Source organism: Sinohyriopsis cumingii, chromosome 14, assembly GCF_028554795.1.
Source record: "Sinohyriopsis cumingii isolate HCF-2022 chromosome 14, ASM2855479v2, whole genome shotgun sequence".
Classification (NCBI taxonomy): Eukaryota; Metazoa; Mollusca; class Bivalvia; order Unionida; family Unionidae; genus Sinohyriopsis; species Sinohyriopsis cumingii.
In genome coordinates, this window is record NC_142974.1 from 7,339,977 (window position 1) to 7,360,361 (window position 20,385).

The 20,385-nt window shown below is 35.2% G+C and overlaps 1 protein-coding gene across 4 annotated transcripts in view; it reads right to left on the reverse strand.

The window, feature by feature from the left end:
* Nucleotides 1-19,940, reverse strand: part of LOC149783153 (uncharacterized) — a 42,051-nt gene extending 22,111 nt beyond the window's left edge. Inside the window, exon 1 of one of the 4 annotated variants that reach the window (XM_089931388.1) lies at nt 19,634-19,928. In XM_089931388.1, coding sequence (XP_089787514.1) covers nt 19,634-19,796 — 163 coding nt within the window. In that variant the 5' untranslated portion in view covers nt 19,797-19,928. Of the gene's footprint in view, nt 1-2,695; nt 2,963-13,676; nt 13,790-19,633 lie in introns of those variants that run through there. The other 3 variants (XM_089931391.1, XM_089931390.1, XM_089931389.1) reach the window with 3 other exon arrangements.
* Between the last annotated feature and the right edge of the window lie 445 nt (nt 19,941-20,385).

Consider the following 20,385-nt stretch of genomic DNA (forward strand, 5'->3'; position numbering starts at 1 on the left):
AAAAGAGCAAGCATGATAAAATTACCATTGTCACTCAAGCCAGAGATACAACAGACCGGTCAAGAGATACAATAGACCAATCAAGAAAAAACAATAGACCGATCAAGAGAGACAATGGACCAATCAAGAGATACAACATACCGATTAAGAAATACGATAGACCAGTCAAGAGATACAACAGACCGGTCAAGAGATACAACAGACCGATCAAGAAATACAAGAAATACAATAGACCTATCAAGAGACACAACAGACCGATCAAGAAATACAATACTCCGATCAAGAGAAAATATAGGCCCATTCAGAAGTACTATAGGTCGACCCAGAGTCCGATATACTATGGGGGCGCTCACCAGTTATTGTGTACCTTTGAGAAAGTGACGTATGTAAGGTGAAGTTGTTTGAATTTTGAAACATGCATAGTGGAGGGAATGTTGTTATACCTCTATGTTTCTTTGGTGTAATGTGGCTGACATTTCTTTGAATATTGTACATGTGGAAATTGTACATGATCTAAGCACACTGCTAACTAAAACGACTGCCTCACCTGTGATAAAAGAATCAGTCTGAATTAGTCTAAATTACACTATCTTTAGCAGCTATACAAAAAGGGAAAGATAATTTTGCCAGAAAAAGAGCAATACCAACTGTTGAAAGTGCAATGAATGATTTACAACATATAGAAAATGTAAAAGAAAGTATCGGATCCTTTTTTATACAACTTACCTCTGAAGTTCAGGAAGTGAAAATGACCAAGTGGAGCTAGCAGTTTTTTTTTTAAAGGTACTAATCTGGAGTAAGGCCAAACTTTATACTCTATAACCCATATTACACCCATCAATCACACACCACAAAATAAGGAAAGTAAACGTTCTTTGACCAATACCTAATATATAAAAGGTTATTTTTCAAATAGCCAGAATAACGCGGGGAAATTATTTTCCTTCAAAATTATAACCCTATGCAAAATAAGAAACTATAGAGCACCACCAATAGACCCATCAAAGTTGCAATAGACCCATCAAAGTTACAATAGACCAATCAAAGTTACAATAGACCAATCAAAGTTACAATAGACCCATCAAAGTTACAAAAGACCCATCGAAATTACAATAGACCCATCAAAGTTACAATAGACCCATCAAAGTTACAATAGACCCATCACAGTTACAATAGACCCATCAGAGTTACAACAGACCCATCAAAGTTAACCCATCAAATTTACAATAGACCAGTCGAAGTTACAATAGACCCATCAAAGTTACAATAGACCCATCAAAGTTACAATAGACCAATCGAAGTTACAATAGATCCAGCAAGAGTCAAATATAGTAAAGACCCATCCAGCAACACAACAGATCCATGGATATATACTATAGACCCAGCAAGAGTCAAAGACAATATTGACCTATCTAGAAATACGGTAGACCCAGCAAGAGTCAAAGACAATATTGACCTATCTAGAAATACGGTAGACCCAGCAAGAGTCAAAGACAATATTGACCTATCTAGAAATACGGTAGACCCAGCAAGAGTCAAAGACAATATTGACCTATCTAGAAATACGGTAGACCCAGCAAGAGTCAAATATAATAATAAACCTCTCTTGAAATGCTGAAGGCCCAGTCGAAGTCTGAGCTAAAACTAAAATTATCAAACGATATCCAGCAAGAGTCAAAGATAGTATAGACCCACCCAACAACACAACAGATACTAGGACCCAGCAAGAGTCAAAGATAATATTGACCTATCTAGATATAATATAGACCCAGCAAGAGTCAAAGATAATATTGGCCTATCTCAGAGGTGGGCAAACTTTCCAGCGCAAGTTCCGCATACACAAATCTATACCTTGTCGCGGATCGAATAGTTCATTAAGTAAAATAATTAATATTTGAAATAGCAAAAACAAAAGGTTTTTCTAAATAACATATAATTAATTTTCAGTTGTTAATATGTTGTTAATATTTGAAAACTTAAACTTCAAAAGAAGCACATTTATTTGATAAACAGAGTAACATAAACAGAGTCAGTGCGAATGATGACTTGTTCCTAGGCCGCATGAAAACCCTTGGCGGGCCGCATGAAAGCCCTTGCCGGGCCGCATGCGGCTCGCGGGTTGTAGTTTGCCAAACCCTGGCCTATCTAGAAATACTGTAGACCCAGCAAGAGACAACGATAACATATACCTATCTAGAAATAATGTAGACCCAGCAAAAGTCAAAGATAATATTGACTTCTCTATAAATACTGTAGACCCAGCAAATGTCAAAGATAATATTGACTTCTCTATAAATACTGTAGACCCAGCAAGAGTTAAAGATAATATTGACCTATCTAGAAATACTGAAGGCCCAGCCGAAGTCTGAGCTAAAATAAAATTATCCAACGATACTATCAGCTCAGCAAGAGACAAAAATAATATAGACCTATTTAGAAATACTGTAGACACAGCCGAAGTCTGGGTTAAAATAGACTTATCCAACGATACTACAAGTCAGCAAGAGACAAAGATAATATATACCCATCCAAAAATACAGTAGGTCCAGACAGAGATAATATCCATTCAACCGGATGCGGAGATAATATCTATATACGTTATATGCCTGTGTTGAAGTAGTAATATGAATACGACTGATAACTCATTAAAATGTCTCCTGCATAAAATTTGAGAAAATGTATCTCTTGAACCTACCTTGATGCACTTGCTATCATTCCCGTGACCGTAGATTACGAACAGTGTTTCTATTTCCTGTCTCATTGTATAATAACGCCCCTTATCTTTTCCGCGTCGGGTACGTGAGTATTACTGCTCTAACATACGACGTTTTGTCCTATTAGTTACACACCATGCGCTTAGTGATACATGTAAGGCACTCGAAAAACAGGTATCTACAAAACCTACGCCTAGGCCATATACAGGCAACACGCTTTTTAAAGCCTGTGGAGGTGTTAAAATTAAAATATAAGGTAACTTTTAACATGTGAACGATTTTCAAAGGACCATTCTAAAGCGACTTTGTTGTCTATTTGTTGAGAAAAGTAAACTGCCCGACGCTATTCAACGTTATTGGTGCGCGCACATATACTTCCAAAACTATGAAGGAAAAACGGATTGTACTAGACAGGAATATACAAATGTATACCCATGTGTTTAATGAGGCGAGACGGTTGTTAAAGGTCAACTTGCATAATCATTAGCGGGGTTAACGGTCACAGTTCGCTGCTTCGTCATGTGCACCATATAGTATGGACCTTACTCGATGGGCACAAACATTCCCTGACCGTTAGTTGAACTGTTTAGATTTCATTGCAATCATATATGCCTTAGATTTCATTGCAATCATAGGCCGAGTTCATAAAATTATATTTGCTTGGACAACGTTATATATTAAATGTATTTGTTGACGTCGAGAGACATGTTTGGTGAAATGTTTATATTAAGATGTTTCATTATTAACAATATTTGCAAATCCAGTCAAAGTCGAATTATGAGCATAAATTATCCACATACTTTTACAGCTGGTGTTTAGAAGAAATGAAATAAATCCAATTTAAATAAATTTAGACATAAATGTTGTCAACAACGACAAATAATTAGCTCTAAAATATGAACGTAACCCTTTTTTGATCTATGGTTCTCGCGACCATTACGCTTGCGTAAAGTACTTACTTGCCGATGGAGTACACGAAATAATGAAATTATACACAGAGATGGAATCTAGTAATGACAAAGTACTCATAATAAGTAGTAACGAGTAACAAGGAAAAATCAATACAACTTAATTAGCCGTGAACTTCACGAAAAAATTTAAAGGATGATTTCAATTCTACACCTGCTATAAAATGTACGAGTAATACCGTGATAACAAAGTTAAAACCGCTAAGGATCCTATTTTATTTAAATGTCCCATTTTCAGTCATTGGTGGAACATGTGGTAAACATTTAGATCTGTCCTAATTACTAGTCAAAATGGGTTCAACATTTTGATCTGTCCTATTTTAAGTTCAACACGAAGTTAACATTAAAATCTGTCCTAATAATTTGTTAATCACGTGGTTAACATTTAAATATGTCCTGATCATTTGTTAACTATAAAGCTAACATTTAGGTCTGTCCTAATCATTATTTAAAGATATGGTTAACAATTAAATCTGTCCTAATAATGAGTTAATCAAGAGACGAACATTTAAATATGTCATAAGCACATTTTAATTATGTGTTAACATTTAAATATGTCCTAATCATTAGTTAATCAAAAGATGAACATTTAAATCTGTCCTAATCACATGTTAATCATGTAGTTAATATTTAAATCTGTCCTAATTAATTGTATGAGGCTAAAATGTTTGATGTATTCTGATCATTAATTAAAGACGTGATTATCATTTAGATCCATCCTGATCATTAGTCAAACATGAGTCTAACCCTTACCTTTGTGCTGTTCATTATTTATACACGAAGTTAACATTCGGATCTGTTCTCATATCATCACGATATTTGTGAAGGCAAAGTTTTTTTTTTCTTTCTTTTCACACTGTCTTTAGAAAAGAAACCAACTTGGAGACAGCGCCAAAGCAATTTTGCACCAATCGCAGCTTCTTAATTCAAGTGTCATGTTTTTGATCTCCACGCTTGTCAGCCAAAATTGTATGTCTGTGTGTCCTTGGGAAAGTACGTTTAGTTCCTATTTTCTCGGGTTCATACAATGTGGTGGAAGTGCAAGTAAAAACCAACCGACCAAACAGCCAACAGACCAGCCGACTACCAAACCAAACAAGTAACCAGCAGACTAGCCACCCACCCACTCATCCAACCAACCAATCATTTTATCGCAATATATAAGCGAAGTGAGCATTAGTGTTAGCGATCATTTTAGGCCTTTTTGACAACTAGACACACATTTATTTTTACATATTCAGTTTATGTTATATGTCATGTCCAATTCATATTTCTTTCTTAAAATTGTTTCCTTAATCCATGAAATAGACGTTAGTGAGTATACATGTCCTGTAACGTTGTATGCATTCGGTCTTTATGAACCTTGAATAAATTATCACACATTTTGAGGTGCAAAGGAGTTACCATTATTGTCTGCAGGTCATGCTACTGATTTGTCGTATTATATGTATATATTATAATATGTATTTATTATATGTATTTATTATAATGTGTATTTATTATAATATGTATTTATTATATTTATTTATTATATGTATTTATTATAATGTGTATTTATTATAATATGTATTTATTATATGTATTTATTATATATATTTATTATAATGTGTATTTATTATATGTATTTATTATAATATGTATTATTATAATATGTATTTATAATATGTATTTATTATTATATGTATTTATTATAATGTGTATTTATTATATGTATTTATTATAATGTGTATTTATTATATGTATTTATTATATGTATTTATTATAATGTGTATTTATTATATGTATTTATTATAATGTGTATTTATTATAATATGTATTTATTATAATATGTATTCATAATATGAATTTATTATTATATGTATTTATTATAATGTGTATTTATTATAATATGTATTTATCATATGTATTTATTATATGTATTTATTATAATGTGTATTTGTTATAATATGTATTTATTATATGTATTTATTATATGTATTTATTATAATATGTTTTTATTATATGTATTTATTATAATGTGTATTTATTATGATATGTATTTATCATATGTATTTATTATATGTATTCATTATAATATGTATTTATTATAATATGTATTAATCATACTATGTATTTATTATATGTATTTATTATAATGTGCATTTATTATAATATGCATTTATTACATGTATTTATTATAATGTGTATTTATTATAATATGTATTTATTATGATGTATTTATTATATGTGTATTAATTTGACATGAATAATGTTTACCTAAAATACAGAATACATTGCCATATGTTACTGACACGAATCAGATTTTATTTTCGGAAACATTTAAAATTCTTTGTTTTTTATAAGTTGTTGAGATGCTTTGTGTATAAGATAATTCAATGCTTATCAATACATCAGCTTATACACCTTCGATTTGGCATGCCAGGTTTATAGAGGTAATTAGATGTGACGAAGTTAATCCTGTAAAATATCAATCAATAGTCTTTTTGATATTTAAAAAAAAATGCATTTCTGAGCAGCAATTATCACAAAAAAGAACGTATATCTATATAATAGCTTGAACTTTTTCGAGCTTCTAATCCTATATATATATAGGAAGGTCTTAGTGCATCAAAATTGTCTAGTTGAATTCATAATCCAAAACGGTCGCGCATTTGATACCCCTCCCCTTATTTTTATACCGGCTGTTGGAGTCATGCGCAAAGCGGCTTGGATGTAGCGAAATGCCCAAAGTATGAAACAGTCAAACAGGGACGTCATAGGGGGAGGGGCATTTGCTCCACCCCCCTCCCCCCATCGAATTTGCATGTGCTGTAAAATGTAAAATGTAAAATAGATGTTGTCTATATACGAAAATTAGCAAACCCGTCAAGTTTTGCTCCCCGCTATTAAGTGTTGCCACCCACCCCACCCCCGAAAAAGTTGAAATGACGTCCCTGCAGTTAAATGTCGTTGAAAATATAGGTCTAAATTATTGTTTATTACTCTGACTGGTGTATAGACAAGGTCAGAGACATGTGCGTTTTGTAAGTATGATACAAACATGCATGCAAGGAAAAAGAAAATCATAAACAGCATGCTATTGGGAATGTTTTGACATATCGTTTAAATTTTAAGTCCGATCTATGATAGTTTTATAGGAAATAGCTCGTCAATAGCACGCACGAGCAAGACGTGTAGAGAGCCATATATTTTGCAAATGACCGACATCCTGACAAATATAAAAGTAAAACTACAAACCTCCAGATCATTTTGTTTCATTTGAAAACTAGTGATACGTATTCGTTGAATAGACCACTCGACAATGCAAATGTCCTAATACAACATTAATACAGTCCCAGTCTCGCGCTTTTGATAATGACGATATAATTCCAACTCACCTGATTAAGTTAGGCATCTTAACTTTGGGATGGCGACACTGTCACCGCAAAAATATATATTCTTATGTTACACTGTGCTTACGCATGGAATTAGCTTTATTCAATACTTCTGTACAGGTGTGTTTTAAAGCTATTTCTTGGAGCTAATCTCAGCAAATTAATCCCTTGAATCTCGCGTAAAAGTGAGCGTCACAAATTCGGGATAAAAATCTTGTGGCAAGTTTTTTGATTTCGCTTTGACAAGACGGTGTAAATTTGCACACGTGGAGATTGGACCTTTAGCGAAGTGGTACATCACTTTGACGATCGATGACAAAAGATAAAAATGGACAACAAGAACTAATGGCGTGGCTGTAAATTTAAATTCCGCCATTGACCAATAATAAATATGAAGTTTTACTATGTAATCAGTGCCGTCTTAAGGCATGGACACACTGAACAGTTGCACAGGGCCTCACGCTTCTAGGGGCATCATGCAGCCCATATTGTTAATGAATATTGGTCGGTAGGGGGCCCCAGTGCATTGCTTTGCCCAGAGCCTACAATGTTGTCAAGACGGTACTGTATGTAATAAAGAAATATTAGGTATACAAGGAAAAATAAGACAAAAACTGATAGACGCGCGTGAGCTAACGTCCTCATAACCTACCGTATGTTTAATTCAGAAATTTGAAATTGACCTTTTATGTGTTCAAACTATCAAGGATGCAATATTTCATGCCTCTCTCTCTCTCCACGATAAGGAAAGATGCAAGAATGAAGAAAAAAATCGTACTTTAATCAAAAGATCAGTAACACCTGTGTTCGTATTTACACAAAAAAAACCCAACAAAAACATCAACACCGCACCCCACCCCACCCCAACAAACCGAACAAATCCCCCCAAAAAACTGAAAGCTATAAAATGCTTAATCCTTACAACCCATTAAAAGTTTCTAAAGTTTCTTACCCGTTTCGATCCCGAGCTGTTTATATGTGGATACAGTTTAGTACGTAATTTAACGAAAAAAGGTAATGTAAATACTCAGGTAACATGAACCCGTTATACGTGTATTTTTCTTTATTACATATTCAAATGGTTTGACAGAATCTTCATTCCTGCTTTACCTTGACCATGAATTATCCCATGTATTTTATCTTCTTTTATGTAAATAAAGCCTTACAAATGATCTGCATTGGAAATGCAGCCATTAAATCTGTAGGCGTTATTAGACGGGTAATAATAAGTACTCCGTTTACCTAACACAAATTTCTAAATGTCAGCTTGTTCAACTCTGGTTTGAATAAAGTCGCGTCGACCTAACAGTAGGTACAGAACTGAATAAAACTTCTTTTGACGTCAAATTCTTAAACGTTTTGTAATTAGTCTACATTCACAATGCAGACGGAGTATTCGCATAAAAATTGGTTTTCTGAGGGAATGAGAACATTTGTATTCATTATACGCTCGAATAATAGAACATAAAACGGTAGAATGAGAAACAAAACAAACAATATCATAGCCAAAACAAGGCATAATACCTGTCTGTTTGTCTGTCTGTATATATGTCTCTCTTTCCGCCAACTCTTCCCCTCCTTCCCTCAATGCATTCATTCATGCATGCATACATTCATGCATGCATGCATACATAAATTATGCATGCATGCATGTGTCCGCCTATCCGTCTGTTCATCTATACAATCATCCATCCATCCATCCATCCATCTGTGTAACATAGTAAATTTTGAAAGATGATTACTGCACCATAAATGAGGGAATCTGGTCGCTGTTAACGTGACACATACCAATTAACACTGACGTATGGGCTATACCCGCAATAAATCGCTAGTCTGCGATGAAGGTTTGATTTTTCTGCGGCACGATTGATTTTTAACTATAATCCGTTGGGTTAATGATCAGACAGGTGGAGAGGCAATGTAAATTTCGGGTTCAGTAGCGGAGAGAGGACAAATTGGAGACAATCCAGAGACCATTTTGTTCCACTGGAAATGAGTGCCATACAGCGCATTTTTCTAGAAATAGGTATTAATAAAAGAAGAATAGAGAGAATTATTGAAACTTCGAATAGAAATTGTAATTTTCAAATGTCATGTTAAATTAGTTTTGTTTATGTCATTGATTAAATTATTATATTTTAAATACGGGTGTTCGTGTTGTTCTATTCTATATATTGCTCAGATCCCATTCATTTGTTTCACTTTGTAATTTATAATATATTCTATTCTGGCAATAACATCGTAGTCGATCATCTCTTAGATAACGACAACAAAACTAAACAAAGGCGCCGTAACAAGTGGACCTTAACAACCGATCTATCTACATTCATGACATAAACCGTTTCATTTTTGTATTACATCTTTCATTGCGATCATTTTCTTATGTTGTCCATGTCTCTTTTGTAGCATCACAATCAATAAATATATATTTTTTTATGAATGGCATTGCAAATATCCAAAGCATATCTTTAATGATCATCCCCTTCACCCAAGACAACAACCAGGATTTTAAACCTTTTTTTATTTACGCATCTTCATTAAACATCATATCACATGCGATCTCTCTCTGTAGATGGGTGAAGATGGAATATCCAGTACAAGGCTCAGTTTATATATGAAAATGTGACACGTGACCTGCACCCTTTCATCCCCCAATTCAGGATCATTATCCAAAATCATTTATTGTAATCTACTCATCCTCCTAGAATAACAAACCAAATGTTATTACTCTTTGTATTTGGAGCTCAGGTGACAATATGGACACACAAACGGATGGAAGCATGGTTGGACGCGTGATGATCCAACTCACTATATGCATTGAAGTGTGAATATTAATTAATTAATTAAAATTAAACAAACACATTGGAAATGGAAGCTATCACAAATATCTAAACTTTTTCCCTCTTCCCACATATATACATACTATTTCCGGTATTTTTTAGAGAGATATAGGTAGATTAAAAATAATAGAAATTTAACTATGGGATGAGTTGTATCAGTTTTGGAACTCTCGTCTCTGTATTAATTCGGACCACAATTAGCTCTCCTCTACATCAACCAATATCAGGAAGATATTCCGAAAACACAGTCCTAAGCTCGATGGTGTTTTAAAACTAACGTGTTTAGAAATGTTACAATATGAGTTGTTAATCAGTGGAGAGACAAGAAGGTTTATAGAACTGTATAGATCGTTCTAATTGCTCTCTATGCAATGAACACAGTGATATGCAAAGGGTCACCTACTTGCGTGTCATTTTGAAGCTTTCTTGTTATATACCCATACTTACCGTTAACAGGTGAACAGCAACTTGAGATGACACGTTCAAGAATTCACACACAAAGATGAGTGAGTGTTTTGCAGAAAGTTACTTTGTTCTATGAGTTATAGCAACAAATATACATCAATGAATGGATATGTTTAATACAAAAGGAAACTAAATGAATTTTGTTATTATAAAACTACAATAATGAATGATTATACATAACACAGAGTAATCGACTGAGGTAATAGGTCATATCATCAATGACAATATGCTGAAACGATATTTTGCCACAAGATACTTAAATTTCATCAACTTTACTACGCATTAATACACCAGTATCTATGATTTCTACACTGTGATTTTCTAATATGATGAGAATGTTTTTTTTTTTTTCTAACTTAAAGATTGTTCTGAAATATATCAGGTCCCGTTCTGCACGATTTTAATGAATAAATGTAAGTAAGGTTAGACTATATTTAGCAAAATATCTGACAGATTATGAATCAAAAGCATTACGTTTGCCCCTTATGTTTAGTCATCCTATCTATCCAGCCTTCGTTGCCAGATCTCTAAAATTGAATAAACATTTGGTGAACGAATATTATTAATTGTAGTAAAGACATGACGTTTTTAACATTTCTGCAAAGGGAAATCTTTTAGGTATTAGTCATTAGTTGCCAGTTATTAGGATTAGTCATTAGCTATTAGAGTTTTTATCGAATAGTAGACGAAATTCATTTATACAACATGACACCAAGTGACTGGTATTTGCGGAAGTAATTTGCTGCCTATTTCTCTTCTCAGGGTACAGTTCTAACTAAACGAAGAAAAACAGGCAACAAACGATGACAAATCAAAATTAGCAATGGTGATATCTATTAAGTTTGATTTTAGTATGCTGAAAAATACGACAATACAAATTGGTAATCAATTTAAAGATTCTCTCTGCAAATATCTAAAGAAATGGCGTGTTTAATGTAGATAATTGCTATGTTTCCACAGGTTTTTACGGATTGTAGAAACCGCTTAAAAAAGACTAAATCTCTGTGACATGAGCAACACTTTTGGTGTACATTTGCTAACCAGAAATACCTATATGGGTCCGTGAAATTGTTAAAATAACTGTAACTGTAATCTATATAGATTGATAAACTCCAGAAAAAGGCAACGAAAATAATTCTAAATCTTCCTGTTTTGATTCCATGTCATGACTTGTTCTTACATCTTGAACGGCCTTTAGTTTATAGGCATCAGAATATATAAGCCACTATGTAACTTGTCCTCAGACTATATTTATGACCTAACTGAACCAGTACAAATACCCTGATTAATCATATATCTACCTTTTATATTGAACTCCAAATTTCTAGGTTGATAACAAACCATTTCCTAAACTCTTTAGTTGTATCAGTACCTACCTATAAAAATTTCATGCCGCTGTCGATACGTAATTCATATTGCTTTCCTTCATTTAAAACATCATTAAAGAAATTTCTTCTTGACTTGCGGTAATGAAATATATTAATCTGCCACTACATTATATCGATGTACAATGTCATCATATATTAATGCAGGAAAACAGAATGAGTGTTTGCATGTATAATTTTGCATTAAAAACATTTAAAAGTCATATGTGTTTAAGTCTGTCTGTCTGTCTGTCTGTCTGTCTGTCTCTCTCTCTCTCTCTATATATATATATGAGCGTCAGAGATTTCATTACAAAGTAAACCTGTAAATATTTTGAGAAGGACTTAGCACCTTTTTTATGACCAACTCTATAATCTTCGTCAAATACAAATAAAAAATATTGTTATTATTATTATTATTATTAACATCATTAATATTATTATTATTATTATTATTATTGTTGTTGCTGCTATTGGTATTGCTCTTGTTTCTTCTTCGCCTTATTGTTGTTGTTTTTGTTATTGTACCCCTCCACGTCTGAATTTTGTATTTCTCAAAGTTCTACGATTATCAGTCTGCATGAGTGTTCAATGGGTCTCCTTGATTAGTTATATGACTCGTAAAATGTAAACAAACAAGACGTTTCAGTTGTCTCAAAAGATAATGATAAAACACGTGGCACGAATGGTGTGAAACTGGGTTGCGCTTCCTAGTACATTTCAAGTATTTGGACGTTCACATTTGCCCATTCTTTGCCTGACCTTTACATAAGAAGTACGCCACATTGGTCGTGTCGTGACGAACATTTCTCGGTTTGATCAGTGGTCTATTACCTTAGTGACCTTGCTTTTTGGTCGTGTTACATAAATAGTCTGAACTAAATGTAACCGAAATTTGAACTCGCTTTCACATAAACAATATGGTGCACACAGGTGCTGCCATACAATTTAGCCTCAATTTATACATTGAATCAAAATGACGAGGGGTCGCCATCTTTGTTTCTACTCAACCTTTTCTTTTTCGCACATGAACTAGGTCATGTTTCTGTTTAATTTGATCTTAGTTTGTTTGTTCATGTTTTGTATAGATAGGTAGTTTGCTAGTTATTAATTGATGGAATTTCTAAGAGGAATTCATACGCTACATATAACCCTGCATGAGATATTTGTAAACATAATTGATACAATTAAAGAAATAATTCTTTAGAAAGAAATGTGATAATCTAAAATTTGACCTAATACTGTTTTATTCCCTTCGTAAAGTCATAAACTTTAAAACTTTATTACACACCACGAATGAGTCTAATAAACTATACAATTCAATAATTATATTTACAAATACAAAAAAAATAACATCGAATTATACTAAGCAACATACTATTTCTGAATGTGTGTCGAATTGAAAGCTTCTAATTTTACTCCACATAATTAATCATTATTCAGTCTAAATGCTTGTTACAAAGGTAAAATTAAATAGAATGGCATAAGGAAAATAACCATCATAATAAAATGTAGTTTTCTGACCTACCCAAGTCAACCTAACCCTAGACGGGAACTATCGTAGAGAACTGTAAAGGCGAGCGCATTAGACCACTTGGCCATCAGGGGCACAGGATAAAGAAAACCGAGAACATAATTTGTCCGGCCAATTATTTTTCCCCACACAGCATGTCTATATGAAGGTGTATTACGAATCCAATACCATAATGTTGCTGTTGCTAGTGTTGAACGTGAAACGAGAGAGAGAGAGAGAGAGAGAGAGAGATTTGTATGTTAGTTTGTCATTAATATTTAATGAAAGGACAAATAAGAGATGGTAATGGTAATATATAAGAAACCTACTGTGCTATGAACATAAATCTGCCTTGTAGAGAGATAATAGACGGAAAAAATATAAAGAGAGAAATGAGCAGAACATACATGTACATGTCGTAAAGGCTTATTAACTCACCTTAGTCTGAGATCCCTTGTTGTGTACTCAATATAACATGCACAGGTAATGTATAATCGTGGGAATTCAACAGGTACTTTCTTAATAACAACTTGTCATTGAACTCGGTTCCCTCTGATAGATAAGCCAATGAAATATTGCAAGAAGGAAACGTGACTGGGTGTTTACAACATTGTGTATTATAAAAAGTACACACACACGTTATTGCATATGTGTGTATGTATGTATGTATGTATGTATGTATGTATGTATGCATGTATGTATGTATGCACGTATGTATGTATGTATGTATGTATGTATGTGTCTGCCTGTCTGTCTGTGTTGACCGCTCCAGTGGCCTAGTGGTTAGAGCGTCCGCCTCAGATGCGGGAGGTCGTGGGTTCGATCCACGGCTGAGTCATACCAAAGACTTACAAAAATGGTACTAACAGCTGCCTCGCTTGGCTCTCAGCATTAAGAGGTTAGTGTTAGGACTGGTCGGCCTAGTGTCAGGATAATGTGACTGGGTGGAACATCATGCAACATGCCTGCGGCATGACGCCCCAGTGCTAGACATCACTATAAACTGCCACACTGCAGATATCGCAGCGATATGACTGAACAATTGTTAAAGCTACGATAAAAATCCAAATCACACACACTGTCTGTCTGTCTACATACCAAAATATATATATGTCTGTCTGTATGTCTGTCTCTCTGTCTGTCTATCTGTCTGTCTATCTGGTTCCATAAAAAGGATGATTGACATGTCCATTTTTCTGTATGCTTGTCACATCAGATCTATAATATTTTAATACATGTATGTTATATTATTATATAATGATCTATAATAATAATGTTTCATTGACTTATCTATTAGAGGAAACTGAGTTCAATGATGATGATGATGATGGTGATGATGATATAAAGATTTTCTTTTTAAAAATTGATAGAGACGTGAATGTTGTTGAGAACGAAAAAAAAAGAGAGAAATAAACATCGATGAGAAATTACAGTCCACAATGCTGTCGGGCATTTCTGCGCACTTAAGGTTTGCGTCTACAGTATTGAAGCAAAACACATACCGAATTCGACCGATTGACCTAAATAAAATACAGCAATGCTTACCATTTGAAAAGTGGCAATTATCACCAGAATATTCTGCTCAAAATAATATTAGTTTTGGACACATGACATACCACCCCGGTGTTTTTTTGACCAGCTTTATGCAGGCCTATTTTGAGCTAAGCTTTGAAAAGATTACCTGTATATCAATCGGGCTATAGAAATGAAATGCATTACTTTGGACTGTGTCTGTCATCAGTTCAGTCAAGTAATTTGGTCAGGTTTATAGCTTGTTTTACAAACTTCAACGCAACAATGCCAATAATTGGCAAGACATATTAAGCAAATTAAACTGATCGTGTAAAAAGGTTAGTAAAGTTCAACATTTTATAAAAATAAGCTATTATGTGGAAGAGAAACAACAAAGAATATAATGTAATTTGTTTACAACGTCTTGTTGATGGGGAACATTTACTAAAGAATTTAGAAACAGGCTATACGCCGGATAATTTCTTGAGAATTTATGTTCTAGCGGCAAGTTGACACGTTGGGTAGCAGACAATTTTGTACGTGTGGGAAACTTCTTGCAAAATTAGAAACTTGGATTAAAATGCGCGTGTGTGTGTGATTTGGATTTTTAACGTAGCTTTAACAATTTGTCAGTCATATAGCTACGATGTCTGCAGTGTGATAGTAGTGATGTCTAGCACTGGGGCATCATCCCGCAGACATTAACATATGTCCCACCCAGTCACATTATCCTGACACCAGGCCGACTAGTCCTAACACGAACCTTTCAATGCTGAGCGCTTAGCGAGGCATCTGTTAGTACCATTTTTGTAAGTCTGAGGTATGACTCGGCCGGAGATCGAACCCACGACCTCCCGCATCCGAAGCAGACGCTCTAACCACCAGTCCACCGGAGCGGTCGGGATTAAAATGCAGTATTGTTTTAAGGTATACATTTCCATCGTTTATATAATGTATTTATTTGCATGATTCTAAAATATACAACGTAAATCGGATTTTATGGGTTACAATTTCAAGAAGGTCATGGAATGGGTCTACATATTGACATTTAGATGTCACATATTCATTCATATGCATTTCGAGTCGAAATGCGGGATATATTTGTACATTTTATGAATATCACTTTCCTTAATTAAAGTACGATCATTCTGTCTTGATACAAAATGGATGTTTGTACATAAATAACACGTGCTTCAATTTGTACAGAAATGACGTATCGCTGCGCAGAATTAGCCGACATGGTGGCATTTAATGCTATCATCGTTCACTCTATATACACTGTATATAGACGCGGTTTGCATTACGATAATGACGACCGAGTCAAGATGACCTTCTCAGTAAATGCTCTGAGATTAAAATCAAGATTGTTACGGTCATTTCTTTGTTAGGGCAAAATAAAAAGACGTAATATATTGAAAATGTGTCATCAGACAATTTAAAGCAGTGTAAGTGAAAAATTCATTCCTGATTTTCTTTCTTCGTATGAAACAGGTATATAATAATACGCTAACATATTAAACGTTGAGACAGAAACCATTTTTAATATTTAGTTCTCACTCGTAGACTCTCTTCAGTATGTTAATCGCTAATACATTGGTCCCACTCCAGCCACATGCATTAACCCGTTCCCGCGGGCTGGCTGAAGGGTACTTTTCATATATGGAGGTTTGAACTCGAGTCAGCGGGCAAAGAATACCCATTGACTCCTATACCATCTCTGCCATGCACACATCACCAAAATGATGGTACAGTGTCGGTGAGTATAGTGTAGCTCATTACTTCGTTTTATATATATATATATATATATATATATATATATATATATATATATATAGCAACGCATTGTTTTTCCTCGCAAATTTTATACTTTGAATACATTTTACAATTTGCAACAATTACTTTAGATGTTTATTTTTCCTTCTATTCCGACTGTCTGCCAAGGTCGAATCCTTTACCGATTTATGCATTTACGTGCCTGGACGCGTGCTGTACGTTCGTAATTTCGCTCAGCTTTCTGCACTTTTTAAAACACAATCGTGAAAACTTTTGATATGATTAAGAGTGCATAGTGGTCATATGCAACATCATAATTACCTCGGAGGACGGTGGGTGGGTGAATTGAATTGAAACGGTGTAGAAACGGGTGCGCTGAGTAGATGGTTGTGCGGTATAGTGGCATTAAGACGGGGAGGGAATTAATACTTGAGAAAATGGTAATATGCGGCTTTGCCACATGATGTGATCTTTTATTCATTCGTCAAATGAAACATTTAATAACGTTTATCTGGCCGCTGCGGCTGCCTAATGGTATGAGTGTCCGCTTCGGATGCGGGAGGTCGTGGTTTCGAAACCAGACTGAGTCATACCAAAGACTTATAAAAATGGTACTAACATCTGCCTCGCTAGGCGCTCAGCATTAAGAGCATAGTGTTAGGAGTGGTCGGCCTGGTGCCAGGATAATGTGACTGGGTGGGACATCATCCTACATGTCTGCGGCATGACGCCCCAGTGCTAAACATCACTATAAACTGCCACATTGCAGACATCGTAGCATTATAACGACAAAAATGTTAAAGCTACGTTAAAAATCCAAATCTCTATCTCTCTCTCTCTCTCTCTCTCTCTCTCTCTCTCTCTCACACACACACACACACAGAGTTGTATCTGAATTTCTTTTCTTCAGATGTATACATTTTAGAAACGTACATGAACTATTATTTGCCATTAGTATCGCTTTGACTAATGTCTACCAATTTACATTACAAATTCTTTGCAGATCTTGGACGTAATAATCGGAAAGACTTTGTATCAGTACATTTGTATACCGGATACATTCCCGTATAAGTTGAACTCAACATTAAATTGCATAGAACCAATTCTGCCATCACATATTGTGCCAAAAGATCCGAGTCTATGCAGTTTGATAGGGTTAAGCAGTAGAACTAACATGCCATTGATCTGTTGACGCACCATTTGATGGAAAATAAAGGTTTATGCTTGGTTTAGACTTGTACGTTAGTACATAGGTCATTTCTGTGCTATTTGGAATCCTTTCGATTTGTCATTTCAAGCATGATGCGTTTCTTAAATGTTCATATCGTGTAAAAACCGCACAATAGTCATTTTTGTAAAACCAATTCACATACAAGCACAGAAATCTCCAAACCCGTGCCCATTAGCCTCCACACACGTGCATATCAGACTCCATATTCATGCACATCGGTCTCCACATTCATGCACATCAGACTCAACACTCATGCACATTAGTCACCACTCATGCACATCATTCTCCACATTCATACACACCAGTCTCCAGATTCATGCACATCAGTCTTCGTCTAAAGCGCTCTCCGTTACGGATCACTGCCATCTCACCTCTGTCTGCGTAGGTTCGAGTCTCGGATTCAGCCAATGTGGGTATGTGAGAAAGCTTGCCAGTAGCTTCTCGAGGGTCGGTGGTTCTTTCCGGGGATTTCTTGGGTTCTTCCTCCACCATTAATACTGGCCGCCATGTACAGCCTATCTTGTGCTGAAAAATGGCGTTAAACCCTACAACAACAACCACAACATCAGTCTCCACTCCTGCACATCAGTCTGCACATTCACGCACATCTGTATCCACAATCATGCACATCAGTCTCCACTCGTGCACATGAGTCTTCACTCAAGCACACCATTCTCCACAATCATGCGCATCAGTCTCCGTTCATGCACACCGATAGCCACATTCATGCATATCAGTCTCCACTCATGCACATGAGTCTCTATATTAATGCACATCAGTCTTCACGTTCATGCACATCATTCTCCACACTCATGCACATCAGTCTCCACTCATGCACATCAGTATCCACTCGTGTACATCATTTTCCATATTCATGCACATCAGTCTCCATATTCATGCACATCATTCTCCACATTCATGCACATCATTCTCCACATTCAGGTGCATCAGACTCCACACTCATGCACATCAGTCTTCACATTCATGCACATCAGACTCCACACTCATGCATATTAATCCCACTCATGCACATCAGTCTCCACTCGTGCACATCAGTCTCCACTCATGCACATCATTCTCCACTTTCATGTACACTAGTCTCCAAAATTATGAGCATCAGTCTCCACATTCATGCACATCAGACTCCACATTCATGGACATCAGTCACCACACTCATGCACATCAGACTACGCATACATGCACATCAGTCTCCAAAATCATACACATCCATATTTAAATTCATGCACATCAGTCTCCACATTGATACACATCAGTCTCCACATTGATGCACACCAGTCACCACATTCATGCACATCAGACTCGACACTCATGCACATCAGACTCCACATTCATGCACATCAGTATCCACTCATGCACATCATTATCCACACTCATGCACACCAGTCTCCGCTCATTCACATTAGTCTCCACATTCAAGTGCATCAAACTCCAAACTCATGCACATCAGTCTTGACATTCATGTACATCAGTCTCTACTCATGCACATCATTCTCCACTCATGTACATCAGTGTCCATTCATGCACATCATTCTCCACTCATGCACATCAGTCTTCACATTCAAGCACATCATTCTCCACATTCACGCACATAAGACTCCACATTCGTTTGCAAGAATCGTCACCCTCATGTACATCAGTTTCCACCCTCAAGCACATCAGACTCCAAACTCAGGTACAACAATCTCCATATTTATGCACGTCAGACTCCACACTCATGCGCATTAATCACCACATTTATGCACATCAGACTCCACACCAGTGTTTAACAATCTCCACACTGTTTCACATGCATGGATGCTTTCTGAATTACATCATCACGAATAGTATTGTTACATCCAAAAAATTATGTAGTACTTACGGATATGAGCGTTTTCATGCTCGTCAATATGTACCGTCGTTCTCTCACTCTTATCACGAAATACTTCTGCAACATGACTCTTCTCAAACTCCGTCATTTCGTCTCTTATCTTTTCTGAGTCGATCTCCTCAACTTTCCCCAAACGAAGAACCGTCTGTGCCATATATTTTTGTTCTCAGGTTTCAAGAATCTTTATTTTGTGTTCCAACATAATTTAATACTTGTCTCCTATACATTAAAACGGTTGGGAGATTTAACTCACATCTCTTGCACTAAACTCCTTCTCAGCGTATGTCAGCCAAACATGGGTCTTATTCTGGTTTTCTGTGAAGTACATGTAGCATTTGTTGGTATACACTTAAATGTTCACTCTCGATATACATTACACATAGCGAGCTATAAACGGTGACATTTCAGTAAATGCTGATGAGGAATACCACATGATTCTCTAATTAGCCCAGAACTTTCACATATATTATACAGTATAGATGTGCACGTTTCTTGTGCGATTGCTGATTTATATACTTTCACTTATTGATGATCAATGCTCTGTTATTACTTATTACTGCGTATTTATTACCTATTAAAACTTATGTATTACTTTTAAACCGAAAAAGTCCTAAAAGTATTAAAGAATATTAATCAATTATATACACAAATACGGTGCGTAGTTCATAGTTTATTACAAGGGCAGATAAATCATTAAAGAGAAACAAACTTTCACGACTAGTAACTTATTAATGTTTAGTTAT